The sequence below is a fragment of the Plecotus auritus genome, assembly GCF_963455305.1.
Source record: "Plecotus auritus genome assembly, chromosome: 3".
Classification (NCBI taxonomy): domain Eukaryota; kingdom Metazoa; phylum Chordata; class Mammalia; order Chiroptera; family Vespertilionidae; genus Plecotus; species Plecotus auritus.
Genome location: NC_137772.1, coordinates 204,550,824 through 204,573,089, shown reverse-complemented (window position 1 = coordinate 204,573,089; position 22,266 = coordinate 204,550,824). Strand labels below are relative to the sequence as shown.

The following is a 22,266-nucleotide window of genomic DNA, read 5'->3' as shown; positions in this document are numbered from 1 at the left end:
GTGATGCATAGCTGGACTTGAGCCCTCTAATCTGTGTCAGTTATTTGTTACATATACTTTATCTTAACTTTTTTCCTGAATAGTATCTCCAACCAGGTTTTAATATTCTTGGGTACTGACACATTTTCTTTGTGCCCATTGAGGCATTTTATTTGCACATATGTATTATATTCCCAGAAAAAGAACCCCAGGATTTTCCCTCCTTTGTGTTTTCATCTTGCTTCTTCATGGTCCATGATGCCTGCTGAAGTTGTCAATACAATAAAACCAATTGATGGGATGGAAGGAGGTTTTTCTGGCATTTTTCTAGATCTTTGAGTTGCATATCAAATCTGGGGCCAATTACTACACACTTGTTTAACCTGCCTGTGAGGTTCGCAATATTTTTCCCAGCTCTGTAGTCACCAGTAATTTTAAATTTGCCAATGTAACTGCTGTATCATCATAGTTAGGAACTGGATCATGACTTTGGAGCGTGGTCTACTAAGAAACTAGCATTTGCCTCTCTTTTCAGCATTGTTGATACTCCTGAGAGCATCAGCCAGGACATTCATGTGCACCCTTATGATGGCACAGAAGGATGGCAGAAAGAGCGACAGATACATTTTTTATAAGCCCTGTAGCTATTTGAATACTGTTGTGTGTGTATGTATCTCTATATCTAAGTATATATGTATATCTATATATATGTATTTTCCCCCAAACTGATTTTTTTTGGTATATAATCTGAGATTTAATTATTGCCAGTAGAAATTTTAACTAGAGGGGAATGATTTCCTTCTATTCATGCTTTTCAAGAATTCCTCATCTCACTTTTCTTCCCTGGCTAGTTGAAGATTGCTGCCATCATGAACGACACAGTAATTATCCAGACCAGGAAGTTCATGACCGACAGATTACTTCTGTGGAAACAAATGGTCATTGACATCCTTTACCCTGGGAAGACAGCAGTACCTCAGACAGAAATTTGGGAAAAACTAGCCAAACTGTATAAGACCACATCATCTTTGTGTTTGGATTCAGAATCCATTTTGGTGGTGGCAAGACAACTGGCTTTGGCAGGATTTATGATTCTTGGATTACGCAAAGAAAAATGAACCCAAATATAGACTTGTAAGACATGGCCTGTATGAGAAGACCTAAAACCCCCCCAAAAAAACAAAACACAAAACACACACACACACACACACACACACAAACACACAGGGAAAGGAATGCAAGAACAGAATAAAGAAAGTCAGGGGACTGCAAAGGCCAATGTTGGTGCTGGCAAAAGTGAGCTGGAGATGGGACAGCAGAAGGAGTAAGATTCTTCAGTGACTATTTGTGGTGACTGCAGATTTTAATGAAGGGATTAATAAACTAAAAACTTAAAAAATAAAAAATTCCTCATCTCTTTTCTGGAGAGGGCAAGAATAATATAGGATTTCACTACTGTAGAATAAAATTAGGATGAATCATTATATTATAATGAAATGAGAAATTCAGGTCAGAGGCAAGGGATAATGATCTACCTTTACTTATTATTGAGGGAAATTAATAACCTTTAAATAATGAGGTGTGACAATAATGGATTCTGGAAGTAGAGGAAGTACAATGTAAACCTCATCACTGAGAAATTCTGTATCAACATAAGAACATATTACTTTTTCGGTAAATGTAGTACAAACATTCACCATCCCAGTGCTTGGCTTAGTGAGGAGTTCCAGTAAGAAGATTGGTTGTTATACACAGAATTAAGTGATTCAGTCAGAAAGTCTTACCTGACATTCAGTGAGACCTGGAAGGTGGTGTGGGCTTTGGGTCCATCACAAGTTTGGGGCAGAGTCTGTACCCCCAAAGCAAATGGGAACTCTTCTTTTTGGGGGAGAATATTATATTTCAAGGACGTCTGTGGAACATCAAAGACAAATATTTGTGTTTCCCCTTTCCCCATTATTTCTCCCAACTTTCTCAACACTTTTTGATTTGTTCCATCATTTCCTGAATTAGGACTTTTCAGGGAGAATGGTTACTATGGACCCTCTGTCCTCATCTGCTCCAAGAGTCTCACCTGGAGGTAGACACACCCTTTTCCTGTTGCTGTCATGCTGTATTCTCCAGGCACCTTTGGCAATGAAATCTGCTGCAGTAGCAAGCGGTTGTCGTTGTCCACTTGGAAATTTGTGGAAAATGTCCCTGAAGATTGAATGGTCACCTGTACAGCCTTCCCAGTCCTGGTGAAAGTAGCTGCTCCATATTTGGACAAAGCATGGAGAGCCACCACTGTGTCCTGAGAGAGACAAGTGAAAGAAACTCTTAGGTATGATAACCCTTTGAGGACTCAGAGGCCCAAGTTAACTGCCACAAAAGGGCCTTTGATTTCCTATTTCCCTCACTACTTAAACACTGGAGTTCTAATTTCATTACTGGTTAGAATCCTTAAATAGATGACAGCACCATAGTATTCACATAGCTTCCTTGGACTATATGCCCTAAATTTTATTTTATTTCTCATAAAATTGATCCTTCTCTTTCTATAAATACATGTGGGATATAAAATGTAGAAAATATACACATACATTGGAATCATTTATTGGCATTAGCTATTTGCCTAAAATATCTGTTTTGGTGAATAATATTTTTTATTCACCAAATCGTTTTTTTTTGGGTCAGAAATATTATAAAGCTTAGTCATAACTATGCATTTTTCTTTTGTATTGTTATTTTTTTATTGTTTAAAGTATTACATATGTTTCCTTTTCCCCCCATAGACCCCTCCCTGGTCACTCTCACCCCCCAGTACCTCTCCCCGCCAGCATCTGTGTCCATTGGTTATGCTTATATGCATGCATACAAGTCCTTTAGTTCATCTCTTACCCACCCCCACACCCTCCCCTGCGTTCCCTCTGAGATTTGACTGTCTGTTTGATGCTTCTCTGTTCCTGGATCTATTTTTGTTCATCAGTTCATGTTGTTAACTATATTCCACAAATGCGTGAAATCATGTGATATTGGATTATTCTTAAGTATTAATTGCCATACACATTAAAAGTCTAAATTATATATATATATATATATACTAGAGGCCTGGTGCACGAAATTTGTGCACTGGGTGGGGGGTGGCAGTCCCTCAGCCCGGCCTGCTCCCTCTTGCAGTCTGGGACCCCTCAGGGATGTCCGCCTGCCAGCTTAGGCCCACTCCCCGTGGGGATCGGACCTAAGCCTGAAGGCGGACATCCCTCTCGCAGTCCGGGAGCCCTAGCTCCTTACCGCCTGCCTGCTTGTTGCTCCCTACCGCTCAGCCCCCTGCTCCTTAGTGCTGCCGTGGAGGCGGAAGAGGTTCCTGCCACCGCTGTTGTGCTTGCCAGCCATGAGCCCGGCTTCTGGCTGAGCGGCACTCCCGCTGTGGGAGCACACTGACCACCAGGGGGCAGCTCCTGCATTGAGCGTCTGCCCCCTGATTGGCAGTGTGCATCATAGTGACTAGTCATTCTGGTCGTTCTGCTGTAAAGGTTGCTTAGGCTTTTATTATATATATATGTGTGTGTGTATATATATATAATACTTTTTTTCACTTTCAATTACATATTGAGAAAAAGAGTGAAAATAAGTTCAGTTATCACTCTCGAAGCATTTGAAAACTTGACAACTGTGGTTATACCAAAGTTCAGCCATGCTCTAGCCCCCAAATTAAATTCTACTCTGCTGCTGAGGTCAGTGCCTCGAAAGAGCCCAATGTCCTTGGTAGCCACGATCAAGGTCATGTTTCAGTTTCTTCAAAGGAAATAATTATAATTATCTCCTTGATTTATTGGCACTTTTATTTGGCGTTTCCTTTTTTTTAACTGGAAGTTTGAATTCTCCTGTTCATATTCATATTTTTAATTCTCATCAACACTGAACCTGGATGACATCCTGAAATAATCTATATATATAAAAGCCAAAGCGACCTTTACGACTGGTCGCCAAACAACCCATCATATGATGATGCACTGACCACCAGGGGGCAGATGCTCAATGCAGGAGCTGGTGGTCAATGCACTCCCACAGCCAACCTCCCTCAGTCCCTCCCACTGGCTGGCCAGTCCTGATTGGCCCCAGTCACCGGCCATGCCCAGGGACCCCACCCATGCACGAATTTGTGCACCGGGTCTCTAGTATATTTATAAAAAATAAATGCTAACCAGTCTAACAACATTATTTAGTTTTTTTCCATTCATATGGAACAATACAACATTAAGTACAATGGAGAAAGCATGGAATGGCATTTTGTAATGGGTGTATAGGCTCACAGCTAAATTCTCTGAAGATAAAACTTTCTGCTGTGTATGTATTGATAAATTTTTTAGATTTAAAGTTGTATTGTTAGGCTCAGGAGGTTGGATGAATAAAGATAGTTCTTTATGCTTCTGATGAATAAATGGATAGAGGAAGCATAAAATGTGTCGGCTTTAAAAGAAACCAGTTAAAGGAGACCTAAGAATGAAGAGTTGTTCAAGGAGAGATCATTGGGTTTTGGGTAGTATTTCTGGGAACTTTGAAAGGGACTCTTAGAACTTCCGAAAGATTGATAGATTTTTAAATTCATTCTGCTATGGTATTGACAGTGGTTCCCCCTTATTGCCTTAGGGGAGGTAGAGTAGTTATTGGAAAGAAGAGACTATGTTAATAACATAGGGATGGGTGCCACAATTTTATACATTTTCTTTTTAGCTCTCTTTGACTTTCATTTCCCTTTATTTCTCAGAATTCTAATAATATTTCCCTCATTTCAAAGTTTTCTCATCTTTATATTGTATTCTTGGATATGTTTATATCTTGTTCAAAACTTTTGGTACCTGAAGGTGAAGTAAAAGGTTCTGGGAAACTACAAACCTGGGTGGAGGAGAAACCCCCTTGAGAATTCTGTTGCTTTGTGATCCACTTCACAATGTGTGAGGCGGAAGTCAGCTCCTCTGAGGTTGGGGCAGGCTGGGCCATGAGGTGAGCCAGGAGCACATAGGATGTCATCTCCACCTCAGCAGAGGGAGCCTGGGGTTGATAAAAATGTTCCATTGGTGCTCTGGGTTTCTGAGGTCGTGTCCAGTGAACAGAATTATCTGGGGATGAGAAAAATCAATGTATGCGTGACTATATGTTCACCTTTAAGGTTAAAGTACCTAAGCCAGAGCTGAAATGAGGATTGCATTTCTATAATAATCTCTTGGACTTTATCTGGATGATTTTCCTTCTATGTAAATCTGAGCATGGTTTGTTTTAGCAAGGTTAAGGAGGAAAATGTTGCTGGAATGAGAAGCCCATATTTATCTAAGTTTTCAAATGGTTGCTGTACTTGGGTTGGTGGGAGAGCAAAATAGCAGAGCATGTTCTCTCACTGGTGGTCATATTTTTCTGTTTCTGATATTTTGCAGACCTTATCTGGGTTTTGTTAAATTTTCTATCAAGGCTGCCCTTAGAGGTTTCTTGTGAGGATCACGAATTACTTGAGATAATAGAATTCATACTCATTAGATTGGAAAAAAAAATACAGTAATCCTTAAAATACTAAAGACTGACAAAGATGGGAAATAATGGGAACTGATTTACACTGCTGTGGGAAGTGAACAGCTCTTCGGAGAGCAATTTGGCAATACCCAGCAAAGGGGAAGATGTGCTTAGCCTATTATTCAGCAATTACACTTCTCAAAGAATAACTTAGAGAAATTCACACACATGCACAGGAGACATGTATGTATTCACTGTAGTATGGCTCGTTATAGCAACAAATAAGAAAGAAGAAAAGATCCATGAGGAGAGGCACTCCATATAGACCATGACCTTTTATGCATTGTAATATATTGTACAGCAGTGAATATTAATGAACTAGAGCAGAGCTGGCATGGCTCAGTGGTTGAGCATTGACCTATGAACCAGAAGGTCACAGTTTGATTCTCAGTCAGGGCATATGCCAAGGCTGCGGGCTCAGTCCCCAGTAGGGGGTGTGCAGGAGGCAGCCGATCAATGATTGTCTCTCATCACTGATGTTTCTGTCTCTCTCTCCTTCTCCCTTCCTCTCTGAAATCAATAAAAAAATTAAAAAAAAGAAAATTAATGAACTAGAGTTACAGGCACCCATATAGGGGACTTCTATTAGCATAATGTTGAACTTAAGAAAAACAAAAGGTAAACAAACAAACAGATAAGAAAACAAGATGCAGAAATAATCAAAAGTATGATACTGCTTATCTAAAGATGAAAAATGTAAAAATTTTGAATATTACTTAGGGATACATTTGCAATAAAAATACTAAGAAATCCACAGAAATTGTAATGAGAAGTTCAGGATAATGATGCCCTTTGGGAGTGGGAATGGTACACAGGGAATTTTTCCTACAATGGTAATATTTTATTTCTTAATCTTGAAGTATAAAGGTTTTTGCTAATTCTTTATGGCTTTTTGTATGTCTGAAATATTTCCCAGTACAATTTTAAGAATAAACAATTAATGGCACTGTCAAGGGAGAAAGTTAGGATATGTTTTATTTGATATCTTATTATCATTTGCATTTTATTTTCTATTTCTTTGACACCCCCCCCATATAGACCATTGTTTACAAAGAAGTATTATGTGACCATAAAAAGATTTGTCAACATTATCAGTCTTGTGAAATGAGCATAGAATACCAGAAGTTGTTCACATTGCTACTGCCTTCAGTCCTTTCTGATATTTCAGATGATATGATGCACCAGGTAAGGGTTGGATATATATATTAAGAACTGATATCTTAATTATAGTGGCTCACACTTTTATAGCACTTACTATGTTTCATATACTCTACCAAGTGCTTTACATGGATTAAATCATTTTACTCTGACAACAACCCTATGAGTTAAATGCTATTGTTATCACCATTTTACTGATGAGGGAACTGAAATATAGACAAGTTAAGTGACTTGCTCCAGGTTATATAAGTAATACATTTTGGAGCTGTTCTCCAGGGGCCAAGCTTCTCACTATTACAGTATCCTGCCTTTTCTTTTTAGATGTGTGAATTGATTAAGAAACCCTAGATTTTATAATGATATAGACAAAAAAAGAAGGAAGAAAAAGATCACAGGAGGTAGGTAGAGGAGATTTTTGCAATTTAGTAGTATTTGATACAGAGAATGTGGGATGGGAGAAAGATTTCAGGTATGCTCTCACCTTCCTTCACTGCTTCCTCATTAAGTGACTGGAGTATTTCATTCTTCTTTTCCTGGTTACCTGCCAGGGCAAAAGCATAGGCCAACAGTGCCTTGGTGTAGACATGGCTTCCATGGCGTCCTTCCTTTGCTGACTTCCAGGCTGATTCCAGGCAGAACATGGCATTTCGGACAACAGGGTGCTGTGAAGGGACAACAAGAAGGGAACTGAGTTGTGTGAACAGGGAGGCTAGCATTCCCAGGTAAATGCAGATTGTAGAACGGAAGGGAAAAACGATTTCAAATGCATTTGTCTCTCCTCATTCTTACGGATAGAGAGAACAGTATTTTTTATCTGTTATTCTCTCATTGATAAGGCAGGAACATAGGCCAAATCTTTCGAATTCATTGTGTGTGTGTGCTGGGGAGGGGGATGGTTAGGGAATAAATAGCCCAGGAGCATTACTGGGAAAGTGTAAATCTTTCTTAATGGAGAGACCAAATTCTCTACTGAGCTGGGAAGCATTGGAATTGCATAGAAGGAAAGCTGACACTTGGCTTTTAGTAGGGTGATATTTCACACAGCAAGTTAGTAGTTTCATGGCATCCAGAATCAAGCTTCAGCAGGGGAAGGAGGTGGTACCTACAGTGATGGGAAGGGGAATCTCCAGAAGGGCAATGGTGATATAGGCAGAGAGGGTCTCTTCATCTTCTACTCCACCCTGTAAATATGAGTGAGAGAGATTTGAGTAATTTAACTTCTGACAAGACTCTTAGCTCTCTGTTTTCTACTGTCATGGAATTTATCCTTTCCCATATTCATCCCAATGGGGCAAAATATCGCAATCAACCTAAATGCTATCCCCTCTTTCTTGCTACTATCCAGGTTTTATTTTCTTCTGATACCTTCCCTAAGGAATTCCTAGGTCAGTGGTCGGCAAAATCATTAGTCAACAGAGCCAAATATCAACAGTACAACGATTGAAATTTCTTTAGAGAGCCAAATTTTTTAAACTTAAACTTCTTCTGACTCGAGGGCCACAATGGGTTCTTAAACTGGACCGCAGGGCCGGAACAAAAGCATGGATGGAGTGTTTGTGTGAACTAATATAAATTCAAAGTAAAGGAGGGGAGAGCAAGAAAAAAAAACCCCACAAAAAAACACACACAAAAACTTCTTCTAATGCCACTTCTTCAAAATAGACTCGCCCAGGCCATGGTATTTTGTGGAAGAGCCACACTCAAGGGGCCAAAGAGATGCATGTGGCTCGCGAGCCGCAGTTTGCTGACCATGGTCCTAGGTTATTACCACCTCTTTTTATCCTTGATTTGCCTCAGAATGGGCAAATCAAAGGTGTGAGAACACTTCACCTTAATGGCATTGTTGAGCAGTGACCCAGAACTTCTGAAACAGCCATTGTCCTTCTGTTTTTGGGAGAGCCAGGTGAGGGCTTGATTAATGTGTGCTTCATCAATGAAGATATAACTTCGAGCCTGAGCAAAAGTCTTCAGTACAAAGGCGGTGAGCCTGACAGGGGAGGAAGTGATGATGATATTTATGTTGTTACATAAATGGTTTTACAACCACTTTGCAGCATTAGGCTTCATAGGACACGTTTTACATTGATGTAAGTCATCTAACAGGAATTCTTGTGTATGCAGAGCTTCCATCTCCTTTGGACCGCTAACTCAAATTAATTTGCTAGGTCTTATATTTCCTTGCTGATGCACATCTTCTTTGCTACAAAGAGTCTAAGTACTTCTAATGTTACTTTAAAAAAAAAACACGTGTTTGAGTAAGGCTTTAAATCTTTCTTTTCTTTAGAGATTTCCTTTGGTAGATGGCAGATCTTCTCATATACAACTCTTACATGCAATAACAACCTCTAATAATGCTTTGCCTTAGAGATTTAAAAACTGTTTCATATCATAGGTCCTTCTCATTTCTTTCCTTCTATTGGTGAATTTATTCTCAGTCAAGTTGAGTATGATCTAAAAAAACATAATATAATCTGAAGTGAACATAAAATTATATGATATGTTCATTGGCCATATCGTTAAAATGCTCATGATTATGGGAATATTTTTTTTTTTTTTTAAAAAAAACCAAACTATTTTAGAAAGAAGACCTTGATGTATTATTAACAGGATGAATTTTGGGGTCAAGTGTAGCATACATGTATTTGAATCTCAGCTTTTCTGTTTGTTACCTTGCTAATCTTGCTGTGTTTATCTAGTAGAACCAAGTATAGGCTTAATAATACCTATCTGATAAGGTTACTGTGAATATAATTATGATAATGTATGTAAATGAGCTGGCACAAAAATAGCTCAAAAAACTCTTTTTCTTACCAGGTATTGCCTGTGCTCCTGCCATATTTCTCCCCAAACGTACTATAGGAGCCATCAGAGTGCTTGTAGTTCAGCTGTCTCTGGTAACCTGGAGTTGAAGTTTATGAAACAGTATGAAAGATTGTACATGCTGGAGCCAGAGAATTATCAAAATGCTTTGGCCTTGTGATATTTTTTAAAATTTGCTGTCATGTGTTAGAAGGTTCTCAGTCCAAAACATTTTATTGGAGTTTGGACCCTGGATAGTTACCATGAAATTAACTTTCATAGTATTCTTATCATAAGAACTATCATAGTATGATGAGCTAATATATCATTGTATTGATAAGTAACTCAAGCCTATTGGGAAATCCAATCTATTGTTGAAGTAATACTGTGAAGTTTTCACTCACTCATTCAGTCACTCACCAGTATTGAGGAAGCCAATGGCCTTGGACTTGACCTCTGGAGTCAGTTGCTGTGTTTCATTTAGATAATTCAGAACATAGATATTAGGAGTGAAGAGGACCATATTCTGTTCTCCACAGCCATAGGGCATTTGTAGGAGATTCTGTGTGTTTCTCATGGCAGAGGCTAATATGTCTCCTAAGGAATGGGAGAGATGGGAAGTCATAAAGCTTATCAATGATAAGTTATCAGAATCATAAGTAAATAAATTATTAGCTGGGGTAAAGAAATGGGATTTTTAGGAAAGGTAAATCTTCCAGGGATAGAAGTATGATTTGAATCAATAAACAAGCCTAAAAAAGGAGAGAAGAAAGAAGTTTAAATTACAATTGTTATTTTGAGAAAGCATTTATGGAAAAAAATGCAGTAGAAACTGTCAATATCTATAATAATAAAAGTATAATATGCTAATTAGACCAGACGTCCTTCCAGACAACCTTCTGGATGAAGCCGGAGCTGTGCGAGAAGCCTGGGTCCCGGGTGCCAGAGGGAAGCTGGTGCCGGCAGCCGGAGGAAGGAAGGCCTACTCTTGCATGAATTTCATGCATCAGGCCTCTAGTACTAGAATAATCTACTTGGGCTGGAGACTTACCCAAAACTGAGAAGGAGGCTCGGGCAGAGTCTTCTACCACATTTGGCGGCAGCTTCAGAGATACTTGATCAGGCACCTCAGCACCTGGAGAAAAAAAACAAGTCAGCCATAATGAAAACTATTTCTACTATATATCTTCCTGAAGAGCTCTAAGACCAAGGAGTCAGAACTATGCCTTACCTAAACTTCTGAAAAGCTGTCTCTCTTTTAATATTCCAGTTTTTTATATCTTAAATGTGTATGAACAGGATTCTGAGATTTTCAGAACTTGTCCTCCCCCAAGTGTATAGACTTGAATTCCAAAAGAAGCCTACACATTTACTAGTGCCCCTGATATCATTCTATGGCTGATACAAGATGGTTGTCACAAAATGATGTATTTAATGTCCATCCCCAACCTCCTTACTCAACAGTTGTGAGAGAAAAAAACAAACAAAACCCTTATGTATACATAAACAAAATAAAAATATAAAAATTTTCCTAAATTCTATAATAATGCTCTATCTTAACTTTCATCAAATGTCACCAGATATGAAAATAGTATTTTTATGGAAGCCCTAGACATAGGGGTGGGGCAAAGATGAACAAAATTTGACTCATTGAAAATTAATAAGATAATTGCTGCTGATAAGCATACATTTGCTGCCATTCTAATGTTGGTGAATTACATGAAGATGAAAAAAAGTGAAGTGTATTTATCTTAATGCTACATTTCTTCTTCGTAAAATTAATAAAACTTGTCAAAGGGTACAAGGTTTTATTATTCAAGATGCGTAAGTTCTAGAGATCTACCATTCAGCATAGTGCCTATAGTTAACAATATTGTATTGTATACATAAACATTTGCTAATAGAATAGATCTTATATTAAATGTTCTTATCATCTATATATATAAAAGCCCAGTGACCAAACGGCGGAACGGCCAGAATGACCAGTCGACCAGTTGCTATGACACACTGACCACTAGGGGGCAGGTGCTCAATGCAGGAGCTGCCCCCTGGTGATCAGTGTGCTCCCACAGTGAGAGTGCCGCTCAGCTGACTGGGATGAATGGCTGCTCCTGCAGTGGGAGCAGCCGCTAGCAGATTCAGGGTGAGGCTGAGTCTCTGCACCTATCAAATACTTGAGACAATCCAGACTCTGGCCTGACCCCAGCTGATGCAGGCCCTCCAAGGTGTGTCCTAGAAAGAGTGTGGGGAGCTGGCATAGATGGATGGCAAGAGGGGTTGTGACTGTGGAACCCCCGGGGTGGCTGTCCTGATGGCTGAAGATCCTGGAGCATGGCTACCCTGAACATCCCCAATGGTGTCACTGACCTGGCATCACACATCAAGGACATTCACTGAGTGGCTTTGGAGTGCAAAGCTCTCTGCCAGGTTCCTCCAGGACACAGAACACACCTTTACCCAAGACATTACCCCGAAATATCAGCTCAGACTAATTTCCTCATTCAACAGCTGCTCAGAGGACGAGTCCACAGCCTCTTGGCTGCCCCCTCAGCAGGCTGATCCCCGCAGGTCACACCCCCAACCAGTGCACGAATATGTGCACTGGGCCTCTAGTGCAAAATTATAGAGTGGGAGGAAAGTTTTTGAGATGATGGTTAGGTTTATGGTTAAGGTTGTGGTATATACTTAAATCGTCAAACTCATCAAGAAGTCTTATGTATGTTTTTAATCATATTAGCTATATAATTAAATTTAAATTCAATCATGTAGTTAAGTATATAATGTAGTTATGTATTTAATACAAATAGTTATATTAACTATGCATACATTATTTGTATGTTAAAAAAAGAAAACTTAAAAAAATAAAAGAAAACTTCTGTAAAAAAACAGACACCGTAAGTAAAGTAAAAAGACAAACTAGCAACCGAAAGAAAATAAAATATTTGTAGCACTAATCAGTTTGGCTCAGTGGATAGAGCATTGGCCTGCAGACTGAAGGGTCCCAGGTTTGATTCCAGTCAAGGGCCCATGCCCGGGTTGCAGGCTTGATCCCCAGTAGGGGGCGTGCAGGAGGCAGCCAATCAATGATTCTCTCTCATCATTGATGTTTCTGTCTCTCTCTCCCTCTCCCTTCCTCTCTGACATCAATAAAGAAATATATTTAAACCCCCCCCAAAACAAACTTAGTTATTAAAAAAAAAGGAAAATATTTGTAACTTATTCAATAGATAAAGAATCAGTGTCCTACAGTTGAATCAGAAAAAGGACAAACTACTCCAACAGTTTAGAATAGTCAAGGATATAAAAGCAGTTCATAAACATGTACAAATAAGCTCATCTTCACTTGTGATTAGAGAAATATAAGTTAAAACAATAACATATTGTTTCATCCAAATTTTTGGTTAAAATTAAAAACTTTTATGGTAATAGATGATGGTGATCATTGTGGGGAGTGTAAATTGGTGGAAATATAAACATGAATTTAAGTAAAAAATATTTTATTAAAACTAAGAATATATTTACTGCCTTCTAATCAGGAATTTCATATTTTGACATCTACTTTGTATGTACAGAATAATTTTCCATATGAACAACTGTAAATGTACTTTTGCCCCACCCTGTATGTGTGCATGCATATATTTATTTATCCATGCATGTATTTATTTATTCCTTTTTTCTGATGAATAATTGGAAAAAACAATTTGAGAATGACCATAAAAACCAAGCAGAACTGTGATATATTATAGAATGAAATTAAAGGGAACTTAAAGGGATTACCTAGATTTATAATTTAACATGGATAAATTTTGAAGACAAATTGCTGAGTAAAAGTAAGCAAGTAAAAGAATGAAACTTATGCCATATAAATAAATCATAAATACACAAACAAATTCGTCTACACATATTATTTCTAAACATACACGGATGATCATTAAAGTATTGAAAAAGGCTATAACAAGGTGACATTAGCCTTAATATGAAGGTTTCTTTTTTTTAAAGGAGAATGCATTTTTGTATTACATAGGTAATTAAAGTTAATTATAATAAAACTAATTGATGATTAGCTCTAGATAGATGTATAAGAGATAAATTAAAATGAAGAACTCAGAATTGGAGGAGAAACCATGATAAAAGGATTTGGTGATAACACTAAACTCATTTTAATGTATAAATAAGGCTAAACAACCAAGCAATTATATTTTTAGTACACATTTTATATATTTGAAGTCTTGACAATTTAAAAATCATAATGGACAGAAATTAGTAGGTAGACAGAGAAAGGCAAGGAACATATATGTGATGTTGATTTGACATCAGTTTGAGGTAAGAACACATTGTGTTAATATATTTCTTAGTGTACTAAATTTTATAAATGTTTTTGTTTAGACTAGAAAATTCTCCACCAAGATAAAGTTTTATCTTTTACTGTAAGCTTCTTCAGTCCCTGCCAAATGATTGACAGAGACTTAGGTACAGGATTGACATCATACAAATACTGATGTAACATAATGGTACAGGATATGACAACTTCTTCAGGAAATAGCATGGTCCCATTATCAAGTGCTGTTGGGTGGCCTGAATTTAGCTACTCATATATTGTATTACTAAATATTCAGGAAAATATACCCTTGGCAATATTCTGATTCTACCCACTTTCTACCTATAGCCACATCACACATTGGTCACAAAGACATTTTGGTGGTTGCACAGCTGCTCTAAGAGAAAAAGACTCAAAATGCATGAGCTCTGGATATTCTCCTGATCAAATTACTTGACCTCTCTAAGACCACTTTTATCATTTGTCAAATGGGTTGATGGCTCTTTGGGTCTTACTTAACTGATAGGGTGCATGTAGAAATCCTATATAATAAAAGGGTAATATGCAAATCGACCAAACAGTGGAACAACTGGTTGCTATGAAGGTCACTGACCATGAGGGGGAAGAAGCTCAATGCAGGAGCTGCCCCCTGGTGGTCATTGCACTCCCACACAGGGAGCGCAGCTCAGCCACAAGCTGGGCTGACAGCTGGTGAGCGCAGGGGCCCACCTCTGTGGCAGCCCTAAGGATGTCCATGGGGAGCAGGCCTAAGCAGTCAGTTGGACATCCCTTAAGGGCTCCCAGACTGCAAAAGGGTGCAGGCCAGGCTGAGGAGACCCCCCCTCCCCCCGCCCCCTGAGTGCACGAATGTCATGCACTGGGCTTCTAGTAATATATAAAATTCTTTGAGCTTCAAATGTTATACAAACTTTAGTTAATGTTATTTTAATTATTAAGGCTGATTCTTACCTGATGGGCAAAGCAGGGAGTTGAATGTTGCTTCCTTCTCTATTCCTTCAGGCTTTATAGGGAAAGAAAGGAAAATTAGAGGAGAGAATGGACTGACTTTCAGGACACTTGTATTGATAGGGTTACCACAAATTTCTTGATAGTAAAGAGAAGAACTAGAACTGATTTTTCAAATGTATTATATAAATAAATTCTATAAGCAAAAGCAATATGAAGGAGACAGATTGATAGATGAGAAAGTGAGGGGAAAATGTGAAAATAAAGAGAGAGATGGAAAGACAGAGATAGAGACAGATACTGATTGATATGTATATCAATATCTACAAAATAATATTATGAAATATCTATATTATGCAGCCCTTCTTACCTAAAAGGTATAATCTCAACTGAATTCACATTTTTTTTCATTGACACATTGTTACCTATAAATGGGCAGGCTTACTCACTTCAACCAAAAGGGGCTTGATGATTGTGTCTTTCTTTCCATATTGAGGGACTACAGCCACCTCAGTCCCACACAATTCTTGAGATTCCAGTGCCTCTGCGTTCACGGTGAAATTCACAGTCCCTGAAAAAAGGGCCAGTAGAGATGAGCACGATCTCCCCTTTCTTCCATACCTCTAAACTCCAAGATTTAGAAATGTTCTGTACCCCCCTTTTTTTGGTTTTGTTTTAAAAACACAGGAGCAGGAATAGAAGCAGCACAAACTAGAGAATAATGATACTGAGCATCTGAGGTGGAAATGGAGGTGAGGGGAGTAAATATATCCTTCTAGACATCCTAGAATAAAAGACAAAGAAAAAAAAATCCTACCATCTAGGGTGGGGGTGTCTTTGCCTGAGGAAAGTAGAACTAGATATAAGAATCCCACTGATATACAATCTTGGAATAGGATTGAGGAGTTTTAGGAATCTGTCCGTCACCTAATGACTTTGGAGTTACTGCCCAGGACACGGTTTGTCGTCCATTCCCACAGATGCAGTGAGAGTCTTGTTCCTTCTCCCCTGGGACAGCTAGGAATGCAGGAGAGGCTTCTAGGTGCACACGGACCTGAAATCACACATTAGACAGAGATGAGATCAGAGGACCAAAGAAAAATGGTGTGGAATAAAGCATTTTGGAGAGTGGTTAGATTTCAGGTTGCCTAATATTGAAGACCTTATAGGTAGAATTGAACTTGAGATATTAGTATCTATGTATATAAAAGCCTAAGCGACCCTCCAACTGTTTGACCATCTGACTGGTAGCTATGATGTGCACTGACCACCAGGGGGCAGACGCTCAATGCAGGAGCTGCCGAGCTGTGGTGACTTGGCAGCAGCGGTTCTTGGGTGACTCACCCCGGAACCAGAGAGGAGGGAGCCCGATTCCTCATGGGGCCATGCGATTCCACCTTCGACCGTGGGTTGTTGTTGTTGCTGGGGCACTGTTGGCCCCAAATTTGGTTTACTGCTGAGCTACGGTGACCAGTGACTCTAGAGGCCCTTTGACTGCGGTGACCAGTGACTGCACCATGGGCAGTCAGAGAGGGACTGTGGGAGATTGGCTCAGGGCATATCCAGCTGTCTTGCCCAGTCCCATCCCACTGGCCACCTTCTAATTAATTTCCTTTCAATGTACACTAATCCGTGCACCGGGCCATTAGTTTTGGTATAATCTGCTCTTTCATGTGGTGGGACCAGAGGTGAGGAAAAATCATGATGACATGTACCTGTGGGAACTCTACTTCTTTGGCCTGAAATCTTGACCATTCTCTCAGCTTTCACAGCAGAGTACACAAGATTTGTAAACAGTTATGGTTTCAGCAGATGTAAGATGCTCACAAATAATTTTTAATTAATGATACATGAAAAGTTAAATATATGTGAATATAGAGGTTGAAATCTTGAAGAATCTAAGACATGTAAATGATGCCTATTGATTTTTGATGTCCATATCAGAAATCTTCATATGACACAAACTTCTGAACCTTAAAAGTTTGTGATGAGTCAGAAACTTGAGACAACATGGATGAACTTTTAAAATATGATGCTAAGTGAAATGTCAGTCACAAAAAGCTAAGAACCATATAATCTCACCCATATGTGCAATATAGAATTGAAAATCAAGACACAGACAATAGTATGGTGGTTACCAGAGGTAAGAGAGTGGGGGTAGCAAAGGGTAAAGGGAGCCAAATAGATGGTGACAGAAGATGATTTGACTTTGGATGGTGGGCACACAATGCAATATACAGATCATGTATCATAGAAATGTACACTTGAAATCTATATAATATTATTAACCAATGTCACCCTAGTAAATTTAATTTAAAAATATTAGAAAGGAAAAAAAAGGGACTGAGAAAGAAACTTGTTTTAAGTTGCAATCTGGTATTTGGAGATATCAACAACTATAGTTATGAATATGCATATGAATATCTAATAGAACTCTTATTCTGGTAAGCACATTTTCCACACAGGAGTTTGATACTAGTAGTATTCCTTGGAATGCAATTTTTATTTAATTAACCTTGTGTTCAATTTAGGAAAGCGAGGTTCTTACCCGGATGCAATTGGGAAGGTAGTTTAGGACAGTAGCCTTGAGTGTGAAGGCCTCTCCACGGATCACAGAGTAGGGCATTGTGAGTTCCACAAAGAAGGGCTGGAAGGCTCGAAGAGTGGTGGGAAGAGAGATACCAATTCCAGTGTCACTGGACAGGCAGAAGGCCCCTGCCTTCCACTCAGTGATGGTATCAGGGACTGTTACTCCTACTTCAGCCAAGCCTGATGAGCTGGTGAGGATGGCAATAGGAAGAACAGAGAGTAAGCAGTTAAATAAATCCTTTCTAGGAACCCCTATAAATGATTCTATTGTCATGATTTGGATGCACTCAGAAAAAATACTAATAATGAAGAGTATAAACAAGGCTTAAAATAGGATCATATAACTCCTTTTCTTCCAAATCTGATAATTTTAAAGTCTAGTCTATATTAGAATCTCCTATAGACATATAGCTGTAGTATAATCTATTATAGACAATCCTATATAATAAAAGTGTAATATGAGAATCGACCGAACAGCTGAACAGCGGAATGACCATCTGGAGGACCATCTGGGACCACGCTATGACACCCACTTGCACCAGGCCAGCCAAGGCAGGTGCAATGCAATTGATCAGGGCCCAGCTATTGCCCTATGATTGCCCCGCAGAGGGAGGCCCAGGTCACTGACCAGTGGGCTGTGGCAGGTGGGCAGGGCCTCCCTCTGCGAGGGAAGCCCAGGTCCCGGGTGCCGGCAGCCAGAGGAAAGGAAGGCCTACTCTTGCACGAATTTCATGCATTGGGCCTCTAGCATAGTTATAAACTAAATATGTAATTTGAAATTGTTCTTAAATTTTGATCTCTAAAATACTGTTCCACTGAGGGCAAGTTTATAATTTTCTATTCTACGACTATTGTGTATAGTTTGCCTTACTGATTCTGTTCTTAATTCAAGAATGCTGACCAATAAAGGGTCTCTTTAAAGTGTTAATCTATGCAGTGCTTGGTTTTATTTAGTCTTTATGCCTGTTTTCTGAACACTTTTGAAATAAATTTGTACAAAATTTCTTAGCTCTGATGCAATTTATTAATGAGCTGTCATAGCAGAAGTAGTTATGTCCAATTTCTCCTAAAAAACCAGCAATGTGTCCAAAATAAATACTAGGACATTGAAAAATTAACTAAAAATTGAAAATTCTGAGGAATAGCTACTGTTGTATCTTATATATAAAGGAAGTTACTTACTCTACTACCACCAAGTCCCAGATCCACGTCTCAGGAAAGTATTTTCTCACAGTCTCTGTGACAGGCTCTGAAGCAGGTACTAAATAATCATTGCTGCTGGATCTCAATGTCATTGTTTCTATGGTGGGTGAGGGAGGAGACAGAAACAATAAATATAAAGATCAAGCTTATAAGAGACTGTGATAAGTGCTACAAGAGAAATAAACAAGGTGATGAAATAGGAACCAGGAGAGGACACTTGGGTGTTAAGGAAGAGCTTCTTTGAGAAGGTAATATTTTAGCTGAATTCTTAACTATTGAAATAAGCTAGGAGTGAGGTGGAGGAAGAGAATCACAAACAGAGAACATTGAGACAGAGGCAGAAAGACCCTTGAATTGTCTGTGGGGCAGAAAGGAGTCCTCTGTGGCTACTGCACATTGTGCAAGTCAAGATTTCTATGACATGGGGGTGGGAGGAGCGGGGAATCAAAATTTCCATTTGGTATGTTTCTCCGTGGGAGAAAAGAGAAATCATATCCAGACATCACGACAGGGACTTTGTAAAACAGTTCATAGGAGTGAAAGGATAAAGGATTCCAAAAAGAGTACCTGGGTTGCAGAATAGATCCCGGTCCCGGTGGGGACACATGCGGGAAGCAACTGATCTATGTGTCTCTCTCACATCTCTTTCTCTCTCCCCTTCCACTCTCTCTAAAAATCAATGAAAAAATATTCTCACTCCTCGGGTGAGGATTAAAGAAAAAACCCCTCTTTATTTCCTTATGTGTCAGTTAGGATCTCTTGTTTAACTTCTGTTAATGATGTACTGGTAAATATTTAACAAAGCTCACTGGAAAAATATTTGTGCATATATATACTTGTACATACATAACTATAAATCTGATAAAAGATTATAGAATGTAATTTATAAATAATAATACAAATATACAATAATTTAAATTTAAATTCCAGATAGACAGTTCATAATTGAATTTTTTCCTTTGAAAAATATTTTTATTGATTTCAGAGAGGAAGGGAGAGGGAGAGAAAGAGAAAGATCAACGATGAGAGAGAATCATTGATTGGCTGCCTCCTACATGCCTACTACTGGGGATCAAGCCCCCAACCTGGGCATGTGTCCTTGACTGGAATCAAACCTGGGACCCTTCAGTCCACAGGCCGATGCTCTATCCACTGAGCCAAACCAGCTAGGGCAAATTTTTTTCTTGGTATTTGACAAACTCTTTGGTTTGTACTCAACCTGTATTCAACCATGATTTGACAATCTCAGACTAGAAGCAAATGATTGATTACTATCTGGCTCATCAAAGAAATAGCCCATATCATTGACAAGTGAGTGTTATTTCAACACGAATTATTGCCTGATATTATTGGGACATTAAGGAACTTCTTCACTTGATTGGTGAGAATGTAGCCCCGACTTGTGAACATTTCTGTTTCTGTTTACACTGATCCTATGCCTGAAAACTTTCTCTTCTTTTTTGAACTACACATATTTTTATGTACTGGATACAAATTCTTTATGACTGGCTTTCCTGATTCCTCAATCAGAATTAATCCCTTCTTTTATTCTGCACATCTTCCCCTGTCTTATAACACTTTTTACAATCTGTGTTCTCTTCAGCTTTACATATGTGGGGGCTTGACACAATCAGAATTTTTGGGGTCGTACTGCTATGTAACCTTGATATATCTGAATCACAAGTTTTTTGTTTTTTTTTTGGTTAATTTTAATCAGATTTTATCTTTTAATAATTCCTTTTATTTGGTTCAATATACTAGGCAATTTATTATTTTACCTGAATCGTATAATCTTGCAACACCTGCCATTGCATAGGGTTGGGGTTGATGGTATGAACACACTTTGGGTTTATGAATCTTTGAGTTGGTGAACACCTTTAAACCCATATCCTGTGAAGAAAATTATCACCTAATCAGTACATAAACATTATAAAATATAAAGGCACATACTTTTAAAAATTGAAATTAATAAACAATCCAATTAGTTTAATATAAAACTTAAAAATTTTTGAAAAAATATTTTTTATTGATTTCAGAGAGGAAGAGAGAGGGAGAGAGAGATAGAGACACATCAAAGATGAGAGAGAATCATTGATCAGTGGCCTCCTGCACACCCGCTACTGGGGATCGAGCTCACAACCCGGGCATGTGCCCTTGACCAAATCAAACCAGGGACTATTCAGTGCGCAGGCTGACACTCTATCCACTGAGCCAAACTGGCTAGAGCTAATACTAAACTTTTAATATTCACATTTGTAGAAGGGATATAGGTATACCTACTGAGGTAATTTCATTTTTTAAAAACACTTTGAACAGTAATTATTTTATATATTTGATATTTATAAGTATAATAAGGAAATGAATTTCAGTAAAAAGAAAACTTGATTAATAGTCCAAAAAGTTACAGTACTGGCTCTTTGCTATTAGTAGATCTTCTACTTATAGTGACCTTGGAGAAGTCACTTGACATCTCTATGATATGAAGGCATTAAATAAATAATTTTAAAAATATATATAATAGTTTGTAAACCTTAGGAACTGACCAGATACAATAGAAGGAATTTACCTGTAGGAAGCTATACATATCTTTTTCATTTGTACTTGATATTGGGGAATAGATGATTCCATTGATGCTGATCTGGTCACTGACACAGTCACCATTAGCTTCCTCTTGTTGATTCAAACTTTCAGGGAAACCAGTGAGGTCTTTTACTGGTAGCAGGTTATAAACCTGTACAAATGCAAAGGACAGAAGGACAAACTGATTTGTGGTTTATTTTTCTTATATGCAAGGATAAAAGAAAAGAATAATCACCATTAGTCCTTGAGTATCTTCATTGCTTAGATATTTTATAAAAAAGACTAGAGTCCTGGTGCATGAATACATGTGGTGGTGGTGGTGGTGGGGGCAGGGGAGGGACCGTGGGAGGTTGGCCTCCGACCCCGAGGAGGGAGCTGGCCCTTGGCCCCCCTGGGGAAGGGGCCATGTCTGCCACCACCCATCCCTGGTTCCCTGTCCCAGCCTGGGCCGAGGGCCCTGGCGGGGTCGGGAGAGGAGGTGACAGTCGTTGGGCCAGGGGTGGAAGTAATGTACGCTGATGCCACCGTTGGCACCCCACCACTGCACGGTTCCCCACTTCTCCCCCCCTTCTCTTTCCCTTGCCTCTGTGCTGCCACCACAGTGGGCGGGTGGCCCAGCCCACCCCTGGGGAAGGGAGAGGACAGGAGTGAGACAAACCTTTGTGTCGAGGGCTGACTTTCAATAGATCACAGCGAGGGAGCTGCTCTGCTACATAGGAAACCCTGACCCAGAAGCAGGTCTACTAATGGTGTAGCACCAGGGGCTGATGGGGGCTGGCCAGCCAGGGAGAGGGGCCGCAGGAGGTTGGCTGTGGGAGCACACTGACCACCAGGGGGCAGCTCCTGCATTGAGCATCTGCCCCCTGGTGGTCAGTGTGTGTCATAGCAACTGGTCGACTGGTCGTTCCAGTCATTCTGGTCATGCGGTCATAATGTTCGACAGCCTTGGGCAAACTACGGCCCGCAGGCCGGATCCGGCTGTTCTATCTGGTTCTCTTGCTCTCCCCTCCACTCCTTTACTTTGAATTCATATTAGTTCACACAAACACTCCATCCATGCTTTTGTTCCGGCCCTCCGGTCCAGTTTAAGAACCCATTGTGGCCCTCGAGTCAAAAAGTTTGCCCAC

General features: G+C 39.3%; 1 protein-coding gene and 1 pseudogene across 2 annotated transcripts in view; both read right to left on the bottom strand.

The window, feature by feature from the left end:
• Window positions 1–22,266, bottom strand: part of A2M (alpha-2-macroglobulin) — a 46,689-nt gene that overhangs the window by 6,000 nt on the left and 18,423 nt on the right. Inside the window, exons 16-31 of the mRNA XM_080662518.1 lie at window positions 21,126–21,290; window positions 20,338–20,449; window positions 18,539–18,656; window positions 17,316–17,544; window positions 15,695–15,821; window positions 15,217–15,338; window positions 14,771–14,822; window positions 10,535–10,618; window positions 9,904–10,080; window positions 9,496–9,583; window positions 8,515–8,671; window positions 7,791–7,865; window positions 7,166–7,346; window positions 4,858–5,081; window positions 2,054–2,272; window positions 1,764–1,891 (exon numbers count right to left, since the gene is read on the bottom strand). Coding sequence (XP_080518644.1) covers window positions 1,764–1,891; window positions 2,054–2,272; window positions 4,858–5,081; window positions 7,166–7,346; window positions 7,791–7,865; window positions 8,515–8,671; window positions 9,496–9,583; window positions 9,904–10,080; window positions 10,535–10,618; window positions 14,771–14,822; window positions 15,217–15,338; window positions 15,695–15,821; window positions 17,316–17,544; window positions 18,539–18,656; window positions 20,338–20,449; window positions 21,126–21,290 — 2,258 coding nt within the window. The remainder of the gene's footprint in view (window positions 1–1,763; window positions 1,892–2,053; window positions 2,273–4,857; window positions 5,082–7,165; window positions 7,347–7,790; window positions 7,866–8,514; window positions 8,672–9,495; window positions 9,584–9,903; window positions 10,081–10,534; window positions 10,619–14,770; window positions 14,823–15,216; window positions 15,339–15,694; window positions 15,822–17,315; window positions 17,545–18,538; window positions 18,657–20,337; window positions 20,450–21,125; window positions 21,291–22,266) is intronic.
• LOC308245374 (small ribosomal subunit protein uS8-like) lies at window positions 149–554 on the bottom strand (annotated as a pseudogene). Its single transcript has one exon. The product of its transcript is annotated as a small ribosomal subunit protein uS8-like (transcript).